Here is a 23,502-nt window from a genome sequence, read left to right as displayed (position 1 = left end):
ATATATCTCATATTATTAGGGTTGTTTATCTTTAATAAACGTTGAACAGTCTTTATTTTTTGTTCAATTACCTATGAATTTCTATAGTGGAGTATTCCATTCCCATTATGCTTTTCGGTTTTGTGTACTGTGACCTAGCTACCAAACCGGACACCCACTGTCACTGCAATATTTTGATTGTAACAACGATTTCAATCGTCCACACGGCCTGTAAACTTTTCATTATCGTCTGACAGCCTTGTCAATCATGTCTGCCGTGGTGACGACCGAGGTTCCCGGCGTCAACTCCGCCATAGAACACATGATGGACCTGAAGTGGAGAATGAAGAGCGTAAAGTTCGGTTTTGAAGAGCCTGATTTGGGACACTTGGACGTGGTGGCGGCGGCGCTGAAGGAGTTGGACGGGGAACGACTTAAGGTTCACGATGTTCTCGAAGTCGAGACCATCAAAGCGAGCATTCTCAGGCATCAACTCATGTTCCTCCCTGAACAGGTCAAGGCTGAGATCTCAGAAGCGGTAAGCAAATTCGAAAACTCTCTTGTCAGCTTGAAACTCTTTGCTAATGGTTGCTCTGATTTGTACATTGTATAACCAAGGACATTATATCCTATATAATGTCCTTGGTATATCCGTTGTCGTTAAGTTCAGTTCTAATGACTACAGTTTTCCTTGATGTATTACTAGATGTATTTGGGCACATCACGTATAAAATAATATGATGCATTAGCATAGCTTGTTTGCAACCTCCTACATATACTAGTAGTCCTTCTAAGTTAGCTATGTTGCATACAGTTGTGTTAGATATTATAGAATTTGAGACACTTTCTTCAGAAGTTCTACATTGCTATCTAAAGCACCAAGACTGAGATCCGTTTCCAACCTGTCACTTCACAGGTGCAGTCAGCCCGGGACTCCAATGCAGCAGAGATGAACAGACTAAGAACCCAGCTGGAGAACCTCACACAGTCTATAGAGCAGCTCGAGAAGAAGTCTCAACTACTGAAGAAGGAAAATGAGACCCTGCTACCCGAAAGAGACATTGTCAGGGTGGGTTGACCATCTTATTCCTGAACGTACAATAGATCCCATAGCCCTGCCTACCTTGGTCAACATGTAGAAATGCAAAACAAAAAGTGCCGAAAGACACAGATTTGACATGTGTACACCAACTATTTCGATTGATAGCTGGAATTAGTCTGTAATGACATGTTCCCATTATATACCAGGTATTGTTAAGTGTTAGAGTATTTGAAACTTGACTCTTGCAGCTTCATTATCAGATTTTTAAACAGTGCATAGGCATAGCATTGTTGCTTCAATTTTGAAGCTTAGGGACTGAGTTTTAACTCAGTTAGCTGAGGTCAGCTGTTGACATGTCCCCTTTTTACCCACAGAACCAGCATGACGAGATCATCTCACAACTAAATCAACGGATGGCGGACAAGGCTGGCAAGCAGATCACGCTGAACGAGACACGAGAGAAGCTACGGGAGACAAACCAGGAAATCCTGGACGTGGAGCAGGCCATCATTGATCTGAAGGAGGACATGATAGAAGAGAGAGCTAACGCCAGGCTTGAGAAGAAGCGTCTAAAAGACAACATTGCCGACACACAGTTGAAGATCAAAGATCAGAAAGAAACCAACGAGGGTCTGAAGAAGCAGATCAGCGACTTGATGGAGGAGCTTCTCGAGTCCGACACGAAGAACGGGGAGCAGAAAAAGACGATCAGACGGTCGGAGAACATGGTGGAGCGGCTGGTGAGCCAGGTGAAACAGCTAGAGGAACAGCTGGAGAAGGAGAAAGAGGAGAACGTACAGCTGGACAAAGAAGGGGACAGACTGAAGGAAGAGTTTGAAGGTATCAAAAAGGACTTAACGGGCAAGAAAGCCGAGCTGCAGCAGAGGTTGCAGGAGTTAGAGGAAGAGACGCAGGAGGCCCTGGAGGAGAACCAGCAGGTGGAGTCGCGCAGAGCTCACCTGAAGGCGGAGACTAAGAAGGCCGTGGAGGAGATGGAGTACAGCGCCGCCAAGCTGGAGGAACTGAGGGAGATCTCCAGGCAGGGGAAGGCGGAGCTGACGCGCCTTGCCGAGGAGAGCGCCAGACTGAGGATGGAGAACCAGGAGCTGGAGCAGGGCATCGAGCAGCTGCAGGAGAACCACAAGGCAGCTATACAGATGCTGAACAAACAGGTGGAGGAGTCCAGAGAACAGCTGACCAGGGAACGCAACGATAGGTTTGAACTCCAGTCAAAGAAGACAGACACACACAAGGACCTGGAGGAATTCAGAGCAAGCAGTTCAAGGTGTTAACCTTTGTCTTTATATGCCTAGAAGATACAAATTGCCTGATAGATGACGACTGTATATTACCAGTTCAATATTAATATTCAAACGTGGCAGACCTTTCCAACTTAAAGAATTCAACTTTTATGACTTCTGTCAATGTCTTTCTATTAGGTCCTTTTCTCTCAACCCCCTAACATTTTATTAGATATATTTGTTTTAACATCAACTACCTTTTTGTTCCCAGGTTTATGGGGGAGATGAACCGCCGTATGGAGGAGGGCAAGAACAAGCATATTCAGCTGACAGAGGAAGGGAAGAGGCTACAGAAGGAGACCATAGAAGACCAGCAGGCCATCAAGAAACTAAAGTCAAACATCAAGGCTGCTGAGAAGAACTACAAGGAAATGGAGAAATCTTCCAAAAGAGAGATTGAAGGTTTGGAGCAGAGCGTCAGCAAACTTGAGAAGGGCATAGAAGACATTGGTACGGAGCTGGAGGAGAAGACACCCATGTGCGACACCTTTGAGTCGGAATTTAAGGAGATCAGTAAGGAGTACGAAGAGAGGAAGAAGTACGTGGTCCAGAGTAAGAACAAGAAGAGTGGGCTAGACGACGCAGTCAACAGGGCAAAGAGGCAGATTGAAAAGATGTCTCACCCAAGAGGAAAGCTACAGGACGATCTGAAAAGTGGCCGGGCCTCTGCCTTACAACAGCTGAGAGACCACGCAGCCGAGGTGAAGAGCGTGGAACAGGACATCTACGAATCAGGGCGGAAGCTTGAGCAGGTGGTAGATGAGAACAAGCGGTTCAAGGCAGCAAACAAAAATCTGCAGAACGAGATTGTTGGATTCAAGGAGGATATCGAAAGGAATAAAAGCCAAAGAGATAGACTACAGGAGCTGTCTGCTCTACTGAAGGGGCAGGTAGTGGAGGGCTGGGTCAGTGACATTGCTGCGCAGAAGGAAAGTGCTGAGAGAGATAGCCAGATCTTAGAGGACATCTCGTCTTTACAGGAGAAGAGTAAAGAGAGGGAGCAGAAGCTAACTGATATTACGTCTAAGCTTGAAGGCGAGCTAGGGTTGCTGGTCAGTTTTCTGGACAATGTGGCCAGCAGGCGACCGGTGGACACACGGCAGAGCATGAGACCTGAAGACGGTGCACCTGTAGACTCGCAGCCTGTGGTTCTAACCAGGACTGGGAGGCGACAGGTGAAAAGGCCATCCCTGGCACCTTCTAATCCTACCGCACCGCTGTCCAACTGGAAACCTTAAGCCAAGTCTGCTGGTCGGCTACTGCCATATTGTCCAGAAAATACCTTTGTAGGCGTAGCAAGCTTTCCTGCTATTTCACTGCGGCATTACTTTCACCTTTGCAAACTATCTGGTCTTCACAGCATGTTTTGCTCCTTGCTGATATCTTTGCATCTACTTGTATCAGACCATCTCTAACTCTAGCAATTTCACATGTCTGCTTTACTGATAACTTACTGATCATGCTCAAAGCAAACTATACAGTAAGGGAGCATACGTTTCCAAACTGTATTCAGACTAGATTCTTTTCTGTCTCACTCAGAACTTGCTTGCAATAAAAGGACTTGACCACATTGTCTTTGCCTTTCTAATAAAAACTTTATTACGAACATGTTATAAAAATATCAAAAGTTGTGCTGATTTATACCAATGTGTTTTTGAATATTCTTTGAAGGAAAATGGATAGACTGTAACATTGATGTTGGTCAACCAGATAATAAATTCATCCATGATCCATATTGCTGTATATGTAAAAACTGCTTGTTATTGTCTCCCTGCACACACACCATGTTTAAATGAACAAGAATAGGAAAACATACAACCAAAACACAAACACTTCCTATTCCTACATTCTTTTATCCAAGTTGTATTATTTACATAATTCAAACAAAATCATCAAGTGAGGTATTTTCTATATCACCATCCATTTTTGTCACAGAATTGCATAGAATTGCTTTGTCATGTGATCTGTGTTATTTTCTGACTCTCAAAAAACAAATCAGTACAGCTGCCTATAAAGTACACTCGGCCACACTAATCTAATTTGTTGGTTCTCAGACATTTTCATGTTAAACTTGAGCAAGAGGACATCATGAAAACAGAAGGCCGGGGTGAGAAACTTGCACCTGACTCCATTCACTCCCTCCAAGCAAAAGCTGAAGCTATTCTAGAAAAACTGTATATGAACCGAAGTACATGTACAGACTTTCCGCCCAGACTCTGTTTTCATGTTGATATTCCATCTAGCATCATTCTTATTGAAATACATTGTATGAGAACCAAACAATTAATTAAACTGGTGTGAGCTGACTCTTGATGTTGACTCTACCAACACCAAGGGTCTCCCACGGAAGTTTCAGATGCATCATGGGAGAATGTGTGTCTGTGTATCTGGTTAAAGAAGTGGCCATTGTTGTCCCCTCCACCAAAGATGAGGATGGACAGTCTATTGTTGTCCTCCTGGTTCTCCTTATCCTGAACACTCCTGGGGAGAGGCAGGCCCTGGTGTCCACAACATGGGCTCACAGGCACAGGGTCTGCCAGCACACTCCAGCTGCAAGTGTCTACAAAAACATGTTACATGTGAGTGTGAAATCAAGCAGATAATAACAGTTTAGACCTCTTCCCTCAAAACTAGTTCTACAAAAAACAAATTCCTTTTTTCATTCATTTTGATTGCATTTTTCTGAACAAAAGGACACAACATGAAAGATGAAATACATAAAGAGAGACAGAACGGACAGAAACATTTATAAAAGGAAAAAGAAACATTACAAATTAAGTACATTTACATGAGTTGAACATGTATAACAGAAACAGATATCTGACTAGATAATGATAATAAACAAATAACCTAACAATGTGAAAAGATAGAGATGAAAATCACTGTACCAACTTCTTACATGGCCTCACAATATTACCCAAACCTACCTAAGTGAAACTTTGCAAGTGACTTCCCTCACCATAGAAAAAATATTTATTATCTACCAATAATCATAAAGGTAACAGCTCTTGCTTGCAGTACTGTTGTATGCAGCTAATCTTACCGAGTGAGAAGACAAAGGAATCGCCCATGACTTCATCCCCATCATAGCCTCCATGGACCAGGAAGCTGTTTCCACTCAGGGGAACTGCCGTGTGCCAGCTAGAAAAACACAACAATGTTCTCAACAAATGTCAAATGTTAGCAGCAGGAGAAAGTTATACAGTTACTTCAGAACTGTTTCTGACAATCTTTCGATGAAATAGAGTACATGTACTAGTGATTTGGAGGAATTCAATAGCCTGCTAGCTATTGACGCTACTCAGATGTGCACACACTAAAGAGGGATGGCCTATTAATAAAGAAACCAACTTGGTGTCATACCCTCAACAATAAGAACATAAATCTGTCAACCTACTGTAAATTTTTAAATGTTTGCATTAGTTTTATTTTCACGATTTTCAGTGACTTGTTGCAAAATCGCAATTATTGTGTTTTGTAATTCTAACGTACTAAACAATTGTTTCAGTTTGAACCCTTAATCTCGAACACCAAGAAAACCTCCTTTTCCCTCCTACAACAGAATAAAACCATCACAAATGTAAGTACTGAAAATGCAGAAATGTTCACGGTGGTTTTAAGTTCGCGGTTTTCGTGGTGATCATTTCACCACGAACTTAAAGCCACCACAAACATTTGTGTCCAATACTGTAGCAGTACATGTATGTGACTATAGCGCTACCGCAAACTTAAAACTAACCCGAACACTCCATTTTCACGTGTGAGCGAAATAAAAACCACGACAACTTAAATGCATTTACAGTACAGTTGCAGTATCATCTTTGTATGTGCCACTTGACATGGACCTGATCATCTCTTTACATAGTTATATATTCATGTCTATCCGTGAGGACTTTTTCCATAAATCTTCAGTATTGCACAACTCGTCTTGCCTACCTTCTTGGTGCTGGGGGTGTGCCAGTCACTTCAGGCTGGGTCCAGTCCATCAGGCCTGTATACAGAATTACATAATGCCCAAGTTCAGATGCCACAGTAAGCTCACACAGAGACAGAGCACAACCAGAGTAAATGTCTCAAATAAAACTATTCTGACAGGTCCTGAAGTACGAGTGAAAGACCTTGTTCAGCAGTCAAAAACGCCAAGAACTTTCTAACTACATGTTGCTGATAAATACGTGTAATACCTTTTATCTACAATAGCTAAAAATCCTCATCCCAGTGAAAGTGGATCCCGCTACTTTTGAATGTTATTTGGCACATTATTTGAGGTAAAACCTTTCAGTAAGCCATGTATCATATGATAATCAAAATCCTGCACAACACAGTTGACTTACACAGGTCCAGGATGGACACGTCGTTGTAACAGACAGGAGCGTCCCACCCTCCAAACACCACCAACCTCTCTCCTAACAGTACTGCAGAGTGACTGTAGGAAGGGTGAACATGAGAGTCAGACAAAATGAATATCGTGACAAACTAGTATTGCATATGCTGTCCTGCATTGTTCGCACCATGAAATTAGGAAAAATTATGAACAGAAAACAACACAAACGTCTCCTTTTCCTTCGTAACCGCAGAAGTAAGTCCCAACAAATTTAAATGCTTTTACAGCAATACAAAAACTTACAGCTGCAAAAAGTCCTAGGGTTAAAACAAATAGCTCTTTTCCAGCACTTAACTTTGAAAAGTTGAAGTTTATTTGAATATCTAGATCTAAAAGAGATCCATCAAGTACTTAATAAGTAGAGTTTCAAGGACATGCAGGTACAAGTGATTGAAATTGGTTGGTATCAGTGAACTCCCTGACTTAGATCTAAGTTGTAGTACATGTATTTACGAAGGATCTGAAGACTGTCTTACCCAGACCGGGGTGTAGGACTGTCTCCCATCACCAGGGGCTTGTACCAGCTTTCAGTAGCTGTGGGGTCATCACACAAGGGTGGGTGTGAGAACATACAGGAGACGAAGTCATATTGAACTAGCATGACTTAATAAACAAAACAAAAAGCAATAAAGAAACAGTGACAAGCTGTAAAGCATTTACACCTTTACTGGTCCTAAGTTTGACAGGATTAAGGCTGATGTTAAGATTAAATTATAGGTAAAATCTGATACAAAATACATTGTAATGCCCTTCCTATAAGTAAACTGCATTAACTTGTGCTTTTTGTTTAATATTAATAGTCTATTAATATCTTTCACATTTACTGAAGATAAACAACATTAGGTTCATTAGGTGATTTTATATGGATTTAAAGTAGACAACAGAAAGCCTGCGGTTACCTGGGCTGTAGACAAAGACCTCGTTGCTGCAGCCGTCAGGTTCAGGGTCAGGGTTAGGAAACACACCTCCGAACACAAACAGCTCGTGTCTGTACAGGGTGGAACTGTGGTAGGACCGTGTGGGGGCGTCTCCTTTAGCCTGCAGGACACACAACTCAACATGTCAGACATTTTTCCAAGAAAACAGAATGGTATAATAATTGTAAAATATGCCAATCTGGCAGCAAATTCTGCCGGTAGAGATCCCAATCAGAGCCTTTCCCTTACAATACAGTCAGAACTTTAAAACTTTGATTCATGTCACTTTAGATCAATTGATTGACTTAAAATTTCGGACCTATAAATGGAAGACCACCCTAACCCATTCTTAGCATCCTGATCAGAGAGTGTCTGTTGAGTCTATGATCAGGATCTCTACTGGTAGAATCAGTGATTCTTTATCCTGACATATATCTCTGAACTTTCAGGTGACTGTCGCCAGAAAATCCATTAAAAACAAAGACAACATTACAACGGTGAACCCTTTTCTACCATAAGGAAAGGTGCTAACAGATGTGAAAAAATAATGAGCTAAAAGTTGTGGATTAACTCTTTGTAGCTTTTAAGGTAGCTCCACAACCATTCATGGTGTACAATACCTACCTCATTGATCAGTAGCTATAAAACATGAAAGGACACACAACATCAAATGTTGAACAGAAGTAAAAAGGACTGATACCTCTATAGAGGACCACTGCCAGGTCTGCACGTCGAGGACGTGTACATCGCTGAACCAGCGCTTGTTCTTGGACCCACCGAACACGTAGACACACTTGACCACAGGGTCGTAGGTGGCAGTATGGCCCATCCTGGCCTCAGGGTTGGGGCCGGAGAAAGTGGTGGACTGTACCTCCCATTTCTGGGTAACTGTTGGTGGAAAAGGGTTACATTTGAAGGTAAGGATGATGATGATACAATGTGAAGGAAGACTTATGCCTCAGTATCATGTCTTTATATAATATAATACACTGATGATGAATACAATTCAATTCAATTCAAAGTTTATTGCACAACAAATGTAACAGGTACAATGTATGGCAAGTTCGTAGGTAGTACAAAATGTCAAGACATATATGTCTTTTCTTTTTAACAATGCTAATGAATGGTATAAAACTTAAGACTAAACATTACGGTATCTAATAAGAGTAATACAGAATACATATATGGAAATATACTACATGATACATTACGGTATCTGATAAGAGTAATACAGAATACATATATGGAAATATACTACATGAAACATCAATTGTTTGCGTCAGAAATTAATCGATTTCTTTTTAGAAAAGAGGTAGATATGTATATATGAATAGAACTAAATAATCTTTCTCAAAACTCCTAGTCTAATTCACCTTAATTCTTATGTACCAGTTTACCTGTATCCAGCTGCCAGATAGAATCTTTACACAGCTGGCGTCCCTTTCCCTGTCCACCAATCAGGAGGGCTCTATGGTCCTCCAGCGGGCACAAGCTGTGGCCCCAGCGTGCACTGGGGAAGTCTGAAAACAACATGTAGAAATACAGGATCAATGGCTTTCCTTCTCTATTTTTTGTCACACAACACTGTCCACTATGGCACAAGCTTTTAGAACTGATAGTTTTGATATTCATCACATCATGCTTCAATCAGTGTTTTTGTGAAAAAAAAAAGTTTATTAGTTTAAAGTATCTGCTTTACCAAACCATACATAAAAAAGACATCCATGATCCAAGGTATTGGTATTCTTTTAATTTTTGACGATAGTCTCCAAATCATCATTGCAAAATTGAGCAATAGCTAGAATTTAGTACCCAATATTTTGATCAATATCTGATGGCAACTTAAACTGCTACATGACATACCCGAATCTTCAGTGTCCACCTCCACTTTCTTGCTGCCTTTCCTTGATCGTGAGGTAGTTGGAGTTTTCTTCTTCTCAGCAGGGGACGACTTGAGCTGCTCCTTAAGAGTCCGTGACTTTGCAGAGTAGGTTCTCCGTCTCTTTGGCGTAGGCTCCTGGGCGTTTGTCTCCGATAGCGTGACGTCCTCTGCATCCCAAGGTGGTGTGTACTCATCCTGGAACCAGGGGAGTAAAGTTTAGTGGTGTAACTGTAAGGGTTGCTTTGACAGGCGAGATGCCAGAGTTTAAATCAGGGCTGTCTCCAGCTTTACATTTTTTTCCGTCCAACATATATAGAGTCCATTCCGAGACACCATGAGGGTTTTATAATAATATTTGTAATAATTTTGAAGAATTTCTAATGAAAGAATATCTGACTGACAATAGTTCTAAATTTTTAAAAAAGATTAAATACAAAAATATGAATTTATTTGAATTCAATTAGATAATTTAGAAATATTTTGAAAGTAACTGCACAAAAACCTCTTTATTTGTAATAATTTCTAAACATCTATGTGATTATTTAACTTTTAGAAATATTAACACAAAATGGTAGAAAATGGTTAACAATGGTAGAACGGTGATTGCCCCCATAAAAGTAGGTGCTAATCCGGCCCTTCTGTCTACTTTTGTACATCTTTAGATTTCACTGCAGGACACCGCTTGGTCCTTTGTGGATAGCATTCTTCCCTAAACTTCGCAAGGATGCGTGAATTGCTTTCTTCCCAGCCGTCTGACCTATTTATAGAGATGTTATAGATAATGGTAGAAAATGGTTGGAAATTGTAAATAATTGTAAATAAAGGTAGAATGCTGTTACAATTATTTAGAAACTGTTAGAAATATCATATTTCATATGATGAATATTTCTTAAGTTTTAGAGAACCGGGTAAATATTTATAAAGTTGAAATCACATTCAAAATATTTCTAAAGTATAGAATCTCTCACACATATAATTACAATAGATTGAAAACATTTGTAAATTAGGACAATAACAACCCTCGTGGTGACTTGGAATGGACTCTATTGTTTGGGAGCCCATGTTGTTACCTTTCATTGTTAAATCTGTCATTATAAGCTCAGTTACGAAAATACATTTCCATCAATTTAATGTCAGGAAGTACAGATTTTTTTGGACGGATGGGGTGAAATTTCTATCTGTCCCAACAAGCAAATTTTCGTCCTAGGACAGAGGGACGGATCCTGGAGACAGCCCTGGTTTTTAAATGTATACTACACTGTATCAAATTCAAAAACAGAATGTGATCATGCCAGCATAATTGTTCAAGTGCTCCCCATATGACTACAACTTATAATTACTATACCGGTTATAGGTCTACTAATGTACATTTTTTGTACACACCTGTATTTCTGCAATCCCAGTTGACTTTACCAAGTTTTCCTTTCCTGTCACTTTAGGTGTATCGACGGGTGTGTCCGGCAGGTGGTGTGAAGAAACTATTTGTCTCCCTTCAGGTGAGCCACATGACCCTGACCCTCCACAGGTAACCTGTTAGGACAGTTTCAACTCAGCATCATGGTGTGAAAATGATCTACATGTATAATGAAAGAAAGCACTTAGCATTCTCCCAGACCTTTCACTAACTTTGGGCTGTTGAACAACAATGACAGCGCAGGGTGCGAAATACCAGGTTGCACGTTGCACAGTGCAACAAGATTTCGGTTGGTGCAAGTTAATTCCAAACCCAGGTAGCACAGTGTGCAACCTTATATTTTGAGCCAAAGATCTCAATCGGAGCCCTGGAAGCTCACAAAAACAAAGTGTCACTCTCATAAAATTCGGTAAATCTTCAATTGAAGTAAAGAAATCAACACTTTTTCGTTTTAAACCATCAAAAACCCTTCATAGATCGTGGAATTTGAGCTGAAAAAGACGAAAACACACTGCCCTCGGCTAAACAAGATGTTTTTAGGTCAATGGAAACACAATACTATCTAATTTATATTTTGAAATATTAGTAGTATTATACGCTACATACAAGCTTGATTTTAAGAAATCGGTGAATGTTGCTGGAGCAACCTGAAATTTGGATGTGCAACCTAGCCTTTGCCCTAGGTTGCAACATGGGCAACCTGGCTCAAAAAAGTATTTCGCACCCTGCAGCAACTACAAACATAACATTACAGTACGAGTGATTTTGTTTCAAAAGATGACATTGCCTTTCTGTGTTTCCCCTTTAGGCAAAAGATATTATTTGATATACTAAAAGAGTCATATTGCAGGAATCAAAATGTAACCACAGTAAAGTAATGTAGAATCAATTTCTGTTCTTCTTCTATATGAAACCTCCCCTCCTGTACTTTTAGATGTTGTTATCATCTGACCTTCAGTGTTGCTATTCCACCCTGCCTCTCCATGGCAATACTTCTCCTCAGGAAGTCATCTCTCCATTCACCCTGCCAGCAGAGGGACCTGACACAGAAACACATCAAAAACATCACTGGAAAATCCATGTATAATTCCATCAGGTTGGCGAATGACGGAATAGCAAGGTTCTTTTATTCACAACCAAGATTTAACAATAGCCGACGATTTTTTGTCGAATCGAAGACAAGGCTTGCTTGGTGACAACTCCAGAGGTTGATACAGTACTAGCAGAGGCAGGAGTACTTGTACACAACCAAGCATTTTACAATAGCCGACGATTTTTTGTGAATAAAAGAATCTTGCTATTCAATCACTGGAAAGGTTTATACAGTTGCCTCATTTGAAAGCTATATATATTGTTGGGGAAGGGTTATTACATCCATGAAAAATGGAGGTAATATCAACCGTTAAAATTTCATCATCGTAAATATTTGATCACTCATGCACACCCCCTTGCTCTTACCTGACCTGTTGAAATTAAATGCCGTGAACTACTCCCTTCCCCCAACCACTAAAAACAAAATTACCGACTGCAATATTAAATATATATATGGACAATATGTCATAAAAATGGTAGCAGTATTATACTATTACAAATAGGTCCCACATGTATTTTTTACAGCTCAGTACTCACCTATGTTTATCTGTAAGTGTGCCCAGTCTCTGCCACTCACCTATGTTTATCTGTAAGTGTGCCCAGTCTCTGCCATGTTTCACCCTCATCCAGAGTCAGCTCAACAGTCAGGGACTTTCCCAGCGTCCTTTGCTCCCACTTGCCGAAACCGAAGACCACAGCCTGGTGTGGGAGGGGCAGCGGCAACTGGCAGTTGTAGGCGATTCCTTCTGATGTCCTGTGGAAAAACAGTCTGACTGTCAAATTTGTACTTTCCAGAACAAGCCTTTTAACGGATCAAACTGTGCATGTGCAGTGAGAATGTGAGATGCATTGTTTTATTCTTATCTTGGGTGCATTTTGGGGTGGAAAGCCCCCCCCACTACAACCCCTGCCCCCTTCAACTCTTCTGCCCCCACCAACATAACATCATTGACAGGTGCATAAAAATTCTCACTTGCTACACTCATTGTACATAACACATGCAGAGTCATGCAGAAAACAAATAATAGCTGCCTGCAGTACGCTATAATCTTAAGAATTAAGACCTCTCCAAGGTGCCTATCTAAAACCATACTACTATATGTGTAACATACAAGCAATAAATTCATAAAGCGCAAGACATTTTGTAGATCAGATCAAGGGGTTTACTCCTCGTTCAGAGAGCTAGAGGTCTAGATTTTTGCAAAATCGCCAACACCTACCTCCGAAAGAGAAGCGGTTTCGGTGGTTCATCCACCGAAAATACAGCATACAGACACAGTCTGTCCATTCTGTATGGTCACCGTTTCCTTGTGTCCTCTTACGCCAGAAATAAGAGTGCACCACTCTGGGCAAATTGTAAAATATTCTGGCACGAATCCAGACTTTGTTACTGTGTAGCAAAAAAGGCGGTCTCAAAAATGGCGGGTCAGATCAGTCACGTGATAGAAATAAACCAATCAAACACACAAAACGATTAGAAGAGTTCATTAATGCTTACCTTTACGGGGATGTTCTTCTCTTATGTAACATTTCATGAATAGAATGACGAAATAAAAAGATAACACATACAGTATGAATCGGTTGGTATATGGATATCTAGAAACATTATTTTATGTCAGATGTGTTTAGAATTGGTAGGTCTGCCTTCAGAATTGATGCAATTTAATTTCACCTAATTTCGAAGTGGACTATCCCTCTCATCACTGTCGTGACTTGTGAACGTCAGTTGTGACCTGGTTGTTACATGAGGTAACATTATCGGCGTTATTTCACGATCCAGGGGACTGAGGACACTGCGAGAAAATGCCAGTCAATATAAAAATCATCTACTGGTAAGTTGGAGTGTTATTCTTGGCTGAACCTTTCTGTAGCTGCGCCGTTTAATACATAACAAGGAGGTAAGGGGGTAAAAGTGAACCTCTACAATGCACATGTCAGAAACATACAGCCATTTTATTTTCATATAACCTCATGGTTTATGTTCCTATGCGGCCTTCCTAAGTATGAACGTCATCTTTCTTGCTGTTGTGCCTAAATTGTTACCATAGCATGGTTCAATGATTACCCAAGGGAGGATTACTCAGCAAGTCACCAGCCCAATACCCTCCAAGCAGAGGTTAGGATCCGGCCTGTTTTTGTTGGGCTTTCTATTTGGTCAGGTTTTCTTTTTGTCCGCCAGTCAAACAGAAAGGAATCATGACAAAAAGAAAACATGACAAAGTAGAAAACCAAAAAAGAATGTCTTCAGCTGAAGACGTCAAAAACATTTAGCTGGAACCTAACCTCTGCTCTGATGCCTATCCACTGTCTAACTTAAAAAAAAGATTGGTTGTAACTAAAAAGATTGGTTGTAATCAACGGCATTATATAGGAATATGCCCGTCTTGTAACTAAAATCCTTCACAGGAAAACAAAGTTAACATGATGAATATGAAATGATCATTGAATGACAAACGGTATTTGTTCTTCTGTTGGCAGAGGGGGATGAGGATACACCTCCAAGGTATGTGCATGTGCATGTATTTTACTTTGTACATGTGTTAGAATATTCCCAGGATACTAAAAAAGGAATTGTATGTAATATCTTCATGCACATGGACTCATTCTTTTATACCTGTAGCAATAGTTTTATACAGTAGCATATCGTCTTTTATACCATTATAACTACCATGTCTGGTTTTTATTTTGAAATTTAAATTTCTGTATGTTTCCTTTTTTTCAGTTCCGTAAAATCAAGACGGAGCTTGAGGATATCTTCCAGGGTGATGTTAAGATAGTATGTATCTGTTTTCTTACTGATACACCATATTTAAAGGACATGACATTTCCTTCTTCTGATCATCAATGTTTTGTCTGTACTCAATTCTTGTTGCATTGTTCAATCAAGGAGGTTATTTTAACCTCCTTGGTTCAATAGACACAATGTGTGATACTGGTAGATGTTGTTCAGTTGGACATAATTTCTATCATTTTGGAATGTTTGTTGGACATAGAAACTTTGTTATACTTATAGTTGTAATTTTATTTCCTACCTCGTATAGGTTGGTGAAAGCACCCCTACCATCACAGGGTGGTTGGAGGTGCAGGTTGTTGGTGGTCCACTGCTGCACTCCAAGAAGGTAAATGTACACAAACACACCTCAACCTTCCCATTGCCTTATCTGCCATGTCTGCTCAAGGTTTTCTATATTTATGGCTTTCATTTTCAGATTCTGACTAGACTGGGTACAATCCAAGTTTACCGCTTGCTCTTTCTTATCGCTTGCTAACCACGGTAAAAAAAATCAAAATATCTCCAGCTCAAAATGTGTTGTATTGTAACAGCTACAGACATCCTCTAGCTGAATTGTCAACATTTCTGCCTTGGCTCTATTAGAATTAACTCCCTCACATAACATTTATAGTAGGTTTTACTTGAACAGTACTATTGTTGAAGTCTGAGCAAATGAAGTGGTGATCTAAACTTTACAAAGACATCTTTTTGTCATTATCACATTCTCACCTTTCATCTCTACAGAACGGAGATGGCTATGTGGACAGTAAGCAGAAGATGGACCGTATTGTCCAGGGGATCGAGGCAGAACTGAAGAAGTAAAGGTGGATGTACTGCCTCCGCTGCTGGTCCCCACCCCAGAAAGGTACCTGCCAAGTGCATTTTTCTAAAAAGGTTTTATCAAACTTTCAAAGCTGTATTTTATAATCATCTTGCCAAAAGATCACAAAATGAATAAATGCATACAAAAGCTAGGACAAATTGTTCTCCCCGGAGAATTTGAGCAACACTGTCAACCTAGCCAAGATTAACCTTACCATATGTAGAGCACCAAAGGTTAAGTGACTAACTTATGTGTTTTTGATTGCGTTATCTTTATTATTGTGTTATCTTTATTATTGTCAGCTCAGGCTTCAGTTTCTGAGTTTGCTTCTGCCAGGTTGCATCAACATTATCATAACATTAGTTTGGTTCTCCAATTTTTACCACTGACATACATCCTTATCTGGCTCTTAGCATGCTTGATATTTACCTGTAAAGTATTAGATTGTGAAGCTTGCAACAAAGTTATAACTGACAGAAATGTTGTTACAGTAATGGCGTTGGTGTTGAAACGGTTAATTTTCGTTTTAGAGACTGTATCTGTGACACGCTCTTTGTTGTAACCTGTTCCGCAGGTGACTGTTGACTTGTTCATGCGTGGCGAGTCCTGCTGATGACGAGGCAGCCTGAAACGGAACCCTCCAGGGGCCTGCTTCCGACCGACCTCAGGAACACCACTCTGACCAAGTCCACTCCCCACCTTTGTGGGTTATTGTAGTGTAATCGTGTTATCAACTTCCCAGGGATATGGTGTAGCCTTTACCACTGAAGCTCTTCTCTGTCACAGTGGCAGTTCTGTGTGCCTATATGATATATTGAATACTGTCACTGTGTGAGATTTGGAAAATAGTATAGTAGTGTGTGCACTGTGCACATCCCTGGAATATGGTGAAGGTTTTACATTTACCACTGAAGCTCTTCTTTGTACCTATATTGTTAGTATTTCATTGTGTGAGATTTGAACATTGGTGAAGTAGGGTGTACACTTCGCAAATATCACCATTGGTGTCAATATTAGGCCACAGCAAGTAAATTTTATGGATGACATCCTCCGCAGACTCCAAAATTAATGAGATAGGGCAAAAAAAAACAAGGCGGGCCAAAAAAAACAAGATTCCTATATTTTCAAATTTTGAGATCATAAGTCTTGTTAAACAAGAATTGAGGTGACGAAATATGATATCATGACCAATAGGTCTTTTATTCCTGTATTCAACCAATGAGGTTTCATATATAATATAAAACCTCCTTGATTTAATGTTAACATGTCCTTGTAGATGTGTAAACTCAATAGACTAACTACAACAAATGCAGAAAAGAGCTTGTTGTACAATCATCTGAAGCAACTACACTGGGTATTCATATGTGATGAAACACCTTGTGTATACAGCTCAATTAACTAGACCCCCCCCCCCCCATTATTTATATAATGTCCTTGCTAGAACAAATGCAGAAAACAGCTTGTTATTATACCATCATGGGTAGGAACTACACTGGGTATTCATATGCATTGAAACACCTTAGACTGTCAACATTAAACTGTTCTTGAAGATATGTATACAGCTCAATTAACTAGAACAAACGCAGAAAACAGCTTGTCATACCATCATGGGCCGGAACTACACAGGGTATTCATATGCAATGAAACACCTTAGACTATCAACGTTTATGACATATTTGCCAATTTTTGGCATGTTGACCACCGTCGGAGGGCAATGAAATTTCTTGTTTTTTATTTCGAAATCAGGCGAAAATGAATGAGCGCGCTGATGTCATCCATAAGAATTACTTGCTGTGGCCTTATAACAGTATTAGAAACTCTGTAGACAAGAATGTGACTGTAGTGTGTCCACAAGATGCAAAATTGTTTCTACCTCCACAGTGCCACTGATACTGTACTTAAGAACTCTATAAATCTATAGCTGTAAGTGTTTCAAACACGTTGAAATCAAACATCCACAATATTATGCCTGATACAGAGTTTAAGTCAATGCGAGGTATTGGTACAACTTGAGCATAATTCTGATAATTGATTTTCTGAAAATACAAAACAGTAATGTAGCATTAACTGTAAAGTGTTGATGACACAAAAATACAACATTTTCTTGCAATGTCTTTAACAAGGATAGTAGATATCTATCATTCAATGAATGTAACCATTTCCAAGGAATAAAAACCTTTCTGTTGGTATTGAACAGACCACTAAAAGGTCATACTTCCAGCTCTTGATTCTTGACGCCAGGTAATTAGAATAAACATTACATGTACCTGCGATGACGTCACAGTGAACATGGCAGCCAGTTCTGAACTTTGGACCACGGCTCACAAAAGACAAACAAAGCAAATATTGTGATATCTTGCAATTGTGTTTAACCATGATGATTAAGCACTGTTTGTTAATCAAATATCTTTTTTTGCAAGCCACGGTGCCAAACAAGGTCCTATGTTCACTGTGACATCATTGCATGTATAGTCAACTTTTAATAACCTATCATCAAGAATGAAGAGCTGGAAGAAAATGTTGTATTTTGGTGTCATAAACACTTTTGAGAAGTAGGTATGTAGGTGTAAATTGTACCAGTATTCATTGTTAGCTGAGCATCTGTACTGGAGACTAAGATGGCTTTATTCTTGTGTAAACACAGTTAATGCAATCTTACTATTGGATACAATTATTTCTGTTTAATCATGTCTTCCACCTGAACCAATCACTACAGTGCCTTTGTACTGTTTATGTGTACATGTATATGCATATGTGTATGTATAAACATATAAACACGTATACAACACAAAGAATTGAACATACCCGAATTTTCATCTCTGGTCATTGTCATAGAATGAATCCACAGCTTCTTTGACATCGCTTTGTTCAGATTTCAATCATGTGACTCGGCGAGCAGTGGATCATACAAACGATGGATTCATTCCTTGACAAAGACTGGCATCATACAGTCCGGAATTTGCCAGAGTGAAAAGTGCAGTTTGACGTTCTCTTCTCAGAAGTGTAGTTCAGTGTGCTCAAAGCGATTGATGATTTGCAGTTATTGTTGATCCCTGTCCCCATATATCCCCAAGAAGTACGGAATTCTTCTTTATTTCACACTAAGCATGTTCACTATTGCATTAGAAATACATTTTTTTGGGAGTGCAAATGGCTGGAAAACATTAAAGCATTGACATTGCTTTATCTTGTGTGTCTGTGACATTTGATTTTTTTTTTCTTTATAGGGCACAGATTTACATTCGTTTTCCTGACAAGCCTAGTGTGTCACTCACAACTCAAAATGGAATTTATTATTGAGGAACTGTTTTACTTGGCCCCTCAAAGGTTTTTATCAGACTAATGAGACTTACATGTATAAGCTTTCCATAAATAGAATGAAAAGGCTTTGGTGATGGCTACTGTAAATTCATTGGTGTTTGCAAAACTTCAATTTCGTGGCACATGTAAAGCGCTGTGTCTTTGAAATTGCGTTTGAAACAACTTGTAGTAACACCAAAAGAAAGATCATATGTTGACACACGGCGGTGTGCTGTATTCACTGTGAGAGGTCTGCAAAAATAACAGACTTAAAAACACGGCAAAAATGTCAAAATTTACAGTATCAATGGGGATATTGCAAAGTAACAAGGCTCCGGATTGCCCTTTGATATTATCTATGATGTGAGATGATAGAACAGGTTGATGTTAATGCACTTTTCATTCTTAGCAAGTACTATCGCGGCCTTCCCGATGGTTGGTCTCATCTGTGAACAGGAAGCCATTAAAACCCTTTGACAGTGAGATATCATTAGACTCACTCCCTCACGAGGCCTTAAAGGTCATGTTACTCGAACTACCTTCAAACAGTAGAATCTTTCTGCAGATCATCAGCTCTTGTTCATACACCCACACAAGCCTTTGCCGGCATTAGCTGCTGGAGTTAGGTACTATATATAGCTTTACCTCTTTATACTGTAAAGTACCTGAGACAAAATGGACTTATGACTCATATAATCAGAACCTAAAACCAGAATACTTGCTTCTGCTGCTGAGTCCATCTTTAAAAAAGTGCATGTCTCCGTGATAAAAAAAAGTCATAAATTGGGTAATGATCTGTATTAGTCACCTACACGTAAATGTAGTACCTTGGAGGTTTCGAAATATACATTAGCAATGAATGACACATGAGAGAATTACCTAAACATGTTGCTAGCTATTGGCCATAAGCCGTGTACTATCACGAAGATATATGAATCGAAGTAATAGTTTACAGAGACCGCAAAGTGTCCACGTTCACCTGCAAGTGGTGCAAAATGGAGACATAACCACCGAAATCTCAGCACCAAGGCTAGGTCGTAAAACTGGCAATGCAATACCGTGTGGTGGATTCACATTAGTAATATAAGTGTGCAGTCCAAACATTTGTATGCAGAATGATATGAGTGGAGTTGTCACATCGTGCATGCATCTTCAATATGTCATTATAGGTTGATTGCACCGGGCCGGCTTGTCAGCAAACGTGCGTGAGCAGCTTTCCCAAGAGCCGTTATTACGTACGCACCTTAATTGGACCGGGAAAAATCAGCACGTCTTGCTCGAGGTGATGTAAAATGACTGGATTGGGTTAATAGCTATCTGTTGATCTATTAACGTACGGCGTACGGTCCGCCCACACATTTACAGGATAACACCACCTTTACAGCAAGCAAACACTACATTACGATATTCACAATTTCACATTAAATAACGGTCTTTGATCAGATTTAGATGGTGGCGTATTTTATTTCGAATAAAAATTAATGAAGACCTTTAGTGTACACACCCACTGGGTTAAGTACAGGTCACAGCAGAGGAATAGTATACAGATGCATCTATACATTGTCAAATACTACAAGAATTATAAACTACATGTACATGGATCCATTCGACTTCTCCTTACTTCTTCGTAATGGTAAAGATGGAATTCCAAGAGCAGATATGTTTCATAATCAAACAGTGGACTAGTCCCATGCTGTAGTTCTTGCACAAATGCGTGTCCGAGGGCTATACAAATTATGAAAGCAATACACCTAAAATATTTTAACCTTTATCTAAACAACCAACCATACAACCATAAGAACAAACTAGCAACAATGATAAAGAAAGATCAGAACATGATAATCGTGACACAAATTCACAAAATGTGATGATACGCTAATATACGGAAAGGTGGACGAACCATATACATATGTACGTGTTATCATCACTGTAGTACTGACTGATATAAGTAATTCGTGCAACGTACCCATGCATATATGACGAAATGAATACCATGATATAGTATATATAAGAAACTACATGTAGTACACTTCATATTTTTACTTGTGCTACAATAACAGCTCACCACGCAAGGCGCATCGGCTTGGAACTAAGACTGAGTAAGAACAACGAAACATGTATGTCGTTGAAGCAAATAAGCCGATGAATCGCAACAACATTCATGACGATAGAAACAATAAAAGCACAGCGGGGAGTCAGAAACACTTACGTCAAGCGAGAGACTGAAACCATGGAAACACGAGCTAGGGTCGTTATCTATTAAACAAGCCTGGGAGGCTGACTTAGCCCCCTCAGATTGGTATGCTGTATAGTCTTGTTGCAAATTGTAATTCCATGACCGGCTAACTCTCGCCTGCGTACTATCCTCCGTAGTTACCTCTGGCTCTCACTGAACGCTTTCTTCGTGCTAACTCCTCTGCCATATTGATTATACTGTCTATTTGGTCGATTTCTATCTTCTTCTTTTTTTCAGCAACACCTGGAGGCCAGTAGAGATTAGGATCCTGTCAATCAGTTTTGCCGCGAGAAACTGAATAAAATCTGTAGACAGTACGTTGAACTCCATTCATGACAAAGACAATTCTTAGCGACTTAGTTTCAAGTGTTCTACTGCAAACTGTACACGACTACGTGGGCTGTGGGAATCAAATTTGATAATGTCATTACTTTCATGCAGCATACATATACCAGGTATGTGCTGCACCTGTACCTCCTTAGAAGGCTGTTTCAGTTGTAGAGCAGTCCACTTCCCATTCTCTCTCCACCAACTTCACCTCCAGGCCCTCTCTGGTACTCCCAATACTAATCACTGATGATCTTTGTCTTCTCAGGACCGGCTTTTGGTGCGATGAGCGGTTTTGTGCCTCGGTCGTTGGAAGTCTTTTCCCCCCGATGAAGCCCTTACCCGGCAGGGCTTTCTTGGTCGGTTCTCCGGTGGTGTGACGCCTCTCCCCTTCTGCCTTGTTGACGGTGGAAGAACGCCTGCTGTTGGCGGCGCCTCCATCTGACGTTCCCGCCACGGTTTTCCTTCTGCTGTCGCCCGAAAACGTATTTGACCAGACAAAATTCAAACTGGGAGCGCCAGCGCCAAGCCTGATAAACGGTGCCCCGGGCTGGTACCCGTATGGCAGAGTAGCGGACTCCCGTGCAACTGTCATTTCATTGTCTTCCATGGGTGGTCGATTCTCCTTTGTTGGTGAGAGGATTGTCTTCTTTCGTTTTCTGACACTAAAAGATTGACTGGTGGAAGGACTGTCTTCGGCTGCAACGATGCTGACTTCAGTATGACTAGCAGCTGCCCTGCCGGAGGTTTCGGAGTTGGCGGTACCTGGAATGATTGCGATGCTGGGCACCAAGGGCCCACGGTTCTCACAGGGAGCCACTTCGTTCCTGTTGCTCAAAGTCGCCCCCATGATATATCCACACGCGTACGACTCACTCTTCCCCTACACCAGTATAGCAAATAAAATAATCACGACTCCACACAGCTTCGCGTCTGCTATGATCGGAAGCTTATATCTTATCCGCGGCGCCGAAGGGCAGCAAGGCGTGCTCTAATCAGTGATAATGGATACCTCTGGCCACATGACTGAACATCTGAGCAGGCTGACGGTGAAGCCAATGAAACAGCTTTTTTCTCACCGATCGTCTGATCTGTCAGATAGACCGTACTGTCTCCGGGGTAGCGGCGGTGGAGGCTGTGTGCGTGTTGGCGGCGGTATTCCTTGATAAATGTACACGGACCAGCCGATGTAACGTTGGGTCCTTCAAATCGCCCACGGCTATGCACTTTCGAACAGTCATATTGGAACTACATGCAGCATCATCAACGTGTTGCAACTTTGCAAGTGTACACAATGCAAAAACATCATTCAGATTTGCAGATCATTCTTTTTTTTTTCATTAAGGATTGTGCGAAAAGATCAAGAGCTGAACCAGAATCGTGACTATATGATTTTTGTCATTTTTGAGAATGATCATGATAGTCCATTGTTTTACTCCATATGAGTGCCAACGTTATGTAAAACCCTTATAATATGTCTCGAACAAAACTGATACCCCGAGAAGAATATCTGATGTACAGGAAATGATTTTGTTAGACCATCTTTACGCGGCTTCTAATTTTAGACTAACATGCACGGCATTAACATCATCCCTCCCACGTCCTTCTCTGCACCTTTGCTCTATGCTGAAAATACCGCGCACGATTACAGGCTTTGTCTGCCATTTTAGAGAAAACCCGAAAGTCAGGCTAAACCATTAAGGGTTTAAAAAGGGCTACAAAGAGAAAGGGGATCATGGTTATTATGGCGCCCACGAAACCACTTCCCGTAATGGAATCAGGTATATGTGCGTAAGTCGGGACAACAGGTGGTTTTTAATCCAGGAAACTACAACTTTCTTTCCGTTTGGAACGAGGTCTTCTGGCCTGGTTTACCTAGTATGCAATATTGAATGTCCCTAACTCTCAATAATTTCTTTCTAGCTAGCTGTTACATTTTTACATTTTTGCTATCTTTTCTCTATACCATTATTCTATTTCAGTTTCGCCGCAATCGCTCTTTCATGGATTGCCGTAAAGCGCTCAAATCCAA

General features: G+C 40.4%; 2 protein-coding genes and 1 long non-coding RNA gene across 4 annotated transcripts; 2 read left to right on the top strand and 1 right to left on the bottom strand.

Moving 5' to 3' along the window:
• Positions 1–114: 114 nt before the first annotated feature.
• On the top strand, positions 115–4,057 carry LOC136432601 (coiled-coil domain-containing protein 175-like). The gene is made up of 4 exons (XM_066424007.1): positions 115–517; positions 896–1,048; positions 1,396–2,306; positions 2,534–4,057. Exons 1-4 carry the CDS (start codon positions 248–250, stop codon positions 3,558–3,560), a joined length of 2,361 nt encoding a protein of 786 aa, XP_066280104.1. The 5' UTR covers positions 115–247; the 3' UTR covers positions 3,561–4,057.
• Positions 3,893–13,450, bottom strand: LOC136432602 (rab9 effector protein with kelch motifs-like). Of its 2 annotated transcripts, XM_066424008.1 has the most exons (13): positions 13,232–13,450; positions 12,589–12,765; positions 11,872–11,959; positions 10,889–11,035; positions 9,487–9,700; positions 9,021–9,143; positions 8,324–8,511; positions 7,606–7,744; positions 7,183–7,240; positions 6,657–6,748; positions 6,259–6,313; positions 5,366–5,463; positions 3,893–4,882 (listed from the first exon to the last, which is right to left on the bottom strand). In XM_066424008.1, the coding sequence occupies exons 1-13, from the start codon at positions 13,297–13,299 to the stop codon at positions 4,644–4,646; spliced, it is 1,686 nt and encodes a 561-aa protein (XP_066280105.1). In that variant the 5' UTR covers positions 13,300–13,450; the 3' UTR covers positions 3,893–4,643. The 2 variants fall into 2 exon arrangements, with proteins under 2 accessions (XP_066280105.1, XP_066280106.1); XM_066424009.1 differs by lacking the exon at positions 13,232–13,450 and having other exon boundaries at positions 12,549–12,757.
• A 250-nt stretch (positions 13,451–13,700) lies between these two features.
• Positions 13,701–18,793, top strand: LOC136432603 (uncharacterized). The gene is made up of 6 exons (XR_010755548.1): positions 13,701–13,843; positions 14,490–14,514; positions 14,734–14,787; positions 15,053–15,130; positions 15,529–15,649; positions 16,182–18,793. It is a non-coding gene; the product is annotated as an uncharacterized lncRNA (long non-coding RNA).
• Positions 18,794–23,502: the final 4,709 nt, after the last annotated feature.

This window comes from Branchiostoma lanceolatum, chromosome 4 (assembly GCF_035083965.1).
Source record: "Branchiostoma lanceolatum isolate klBraLanc5 chromosome 4, klBraLanc5.hap2, whole genome shotgun sequence".
NCBI lineage: Eukaryota > Metazoa > Chordata > Leptocardii > Amphioxiformes > Branchiostomatidae > Branchiostoma > Branchiostoma lanceolatum.
Note: the sequence above shows the minus strand (reverse complement) of the source record. Positions and strands in the feature narration are given on the sequence as shown.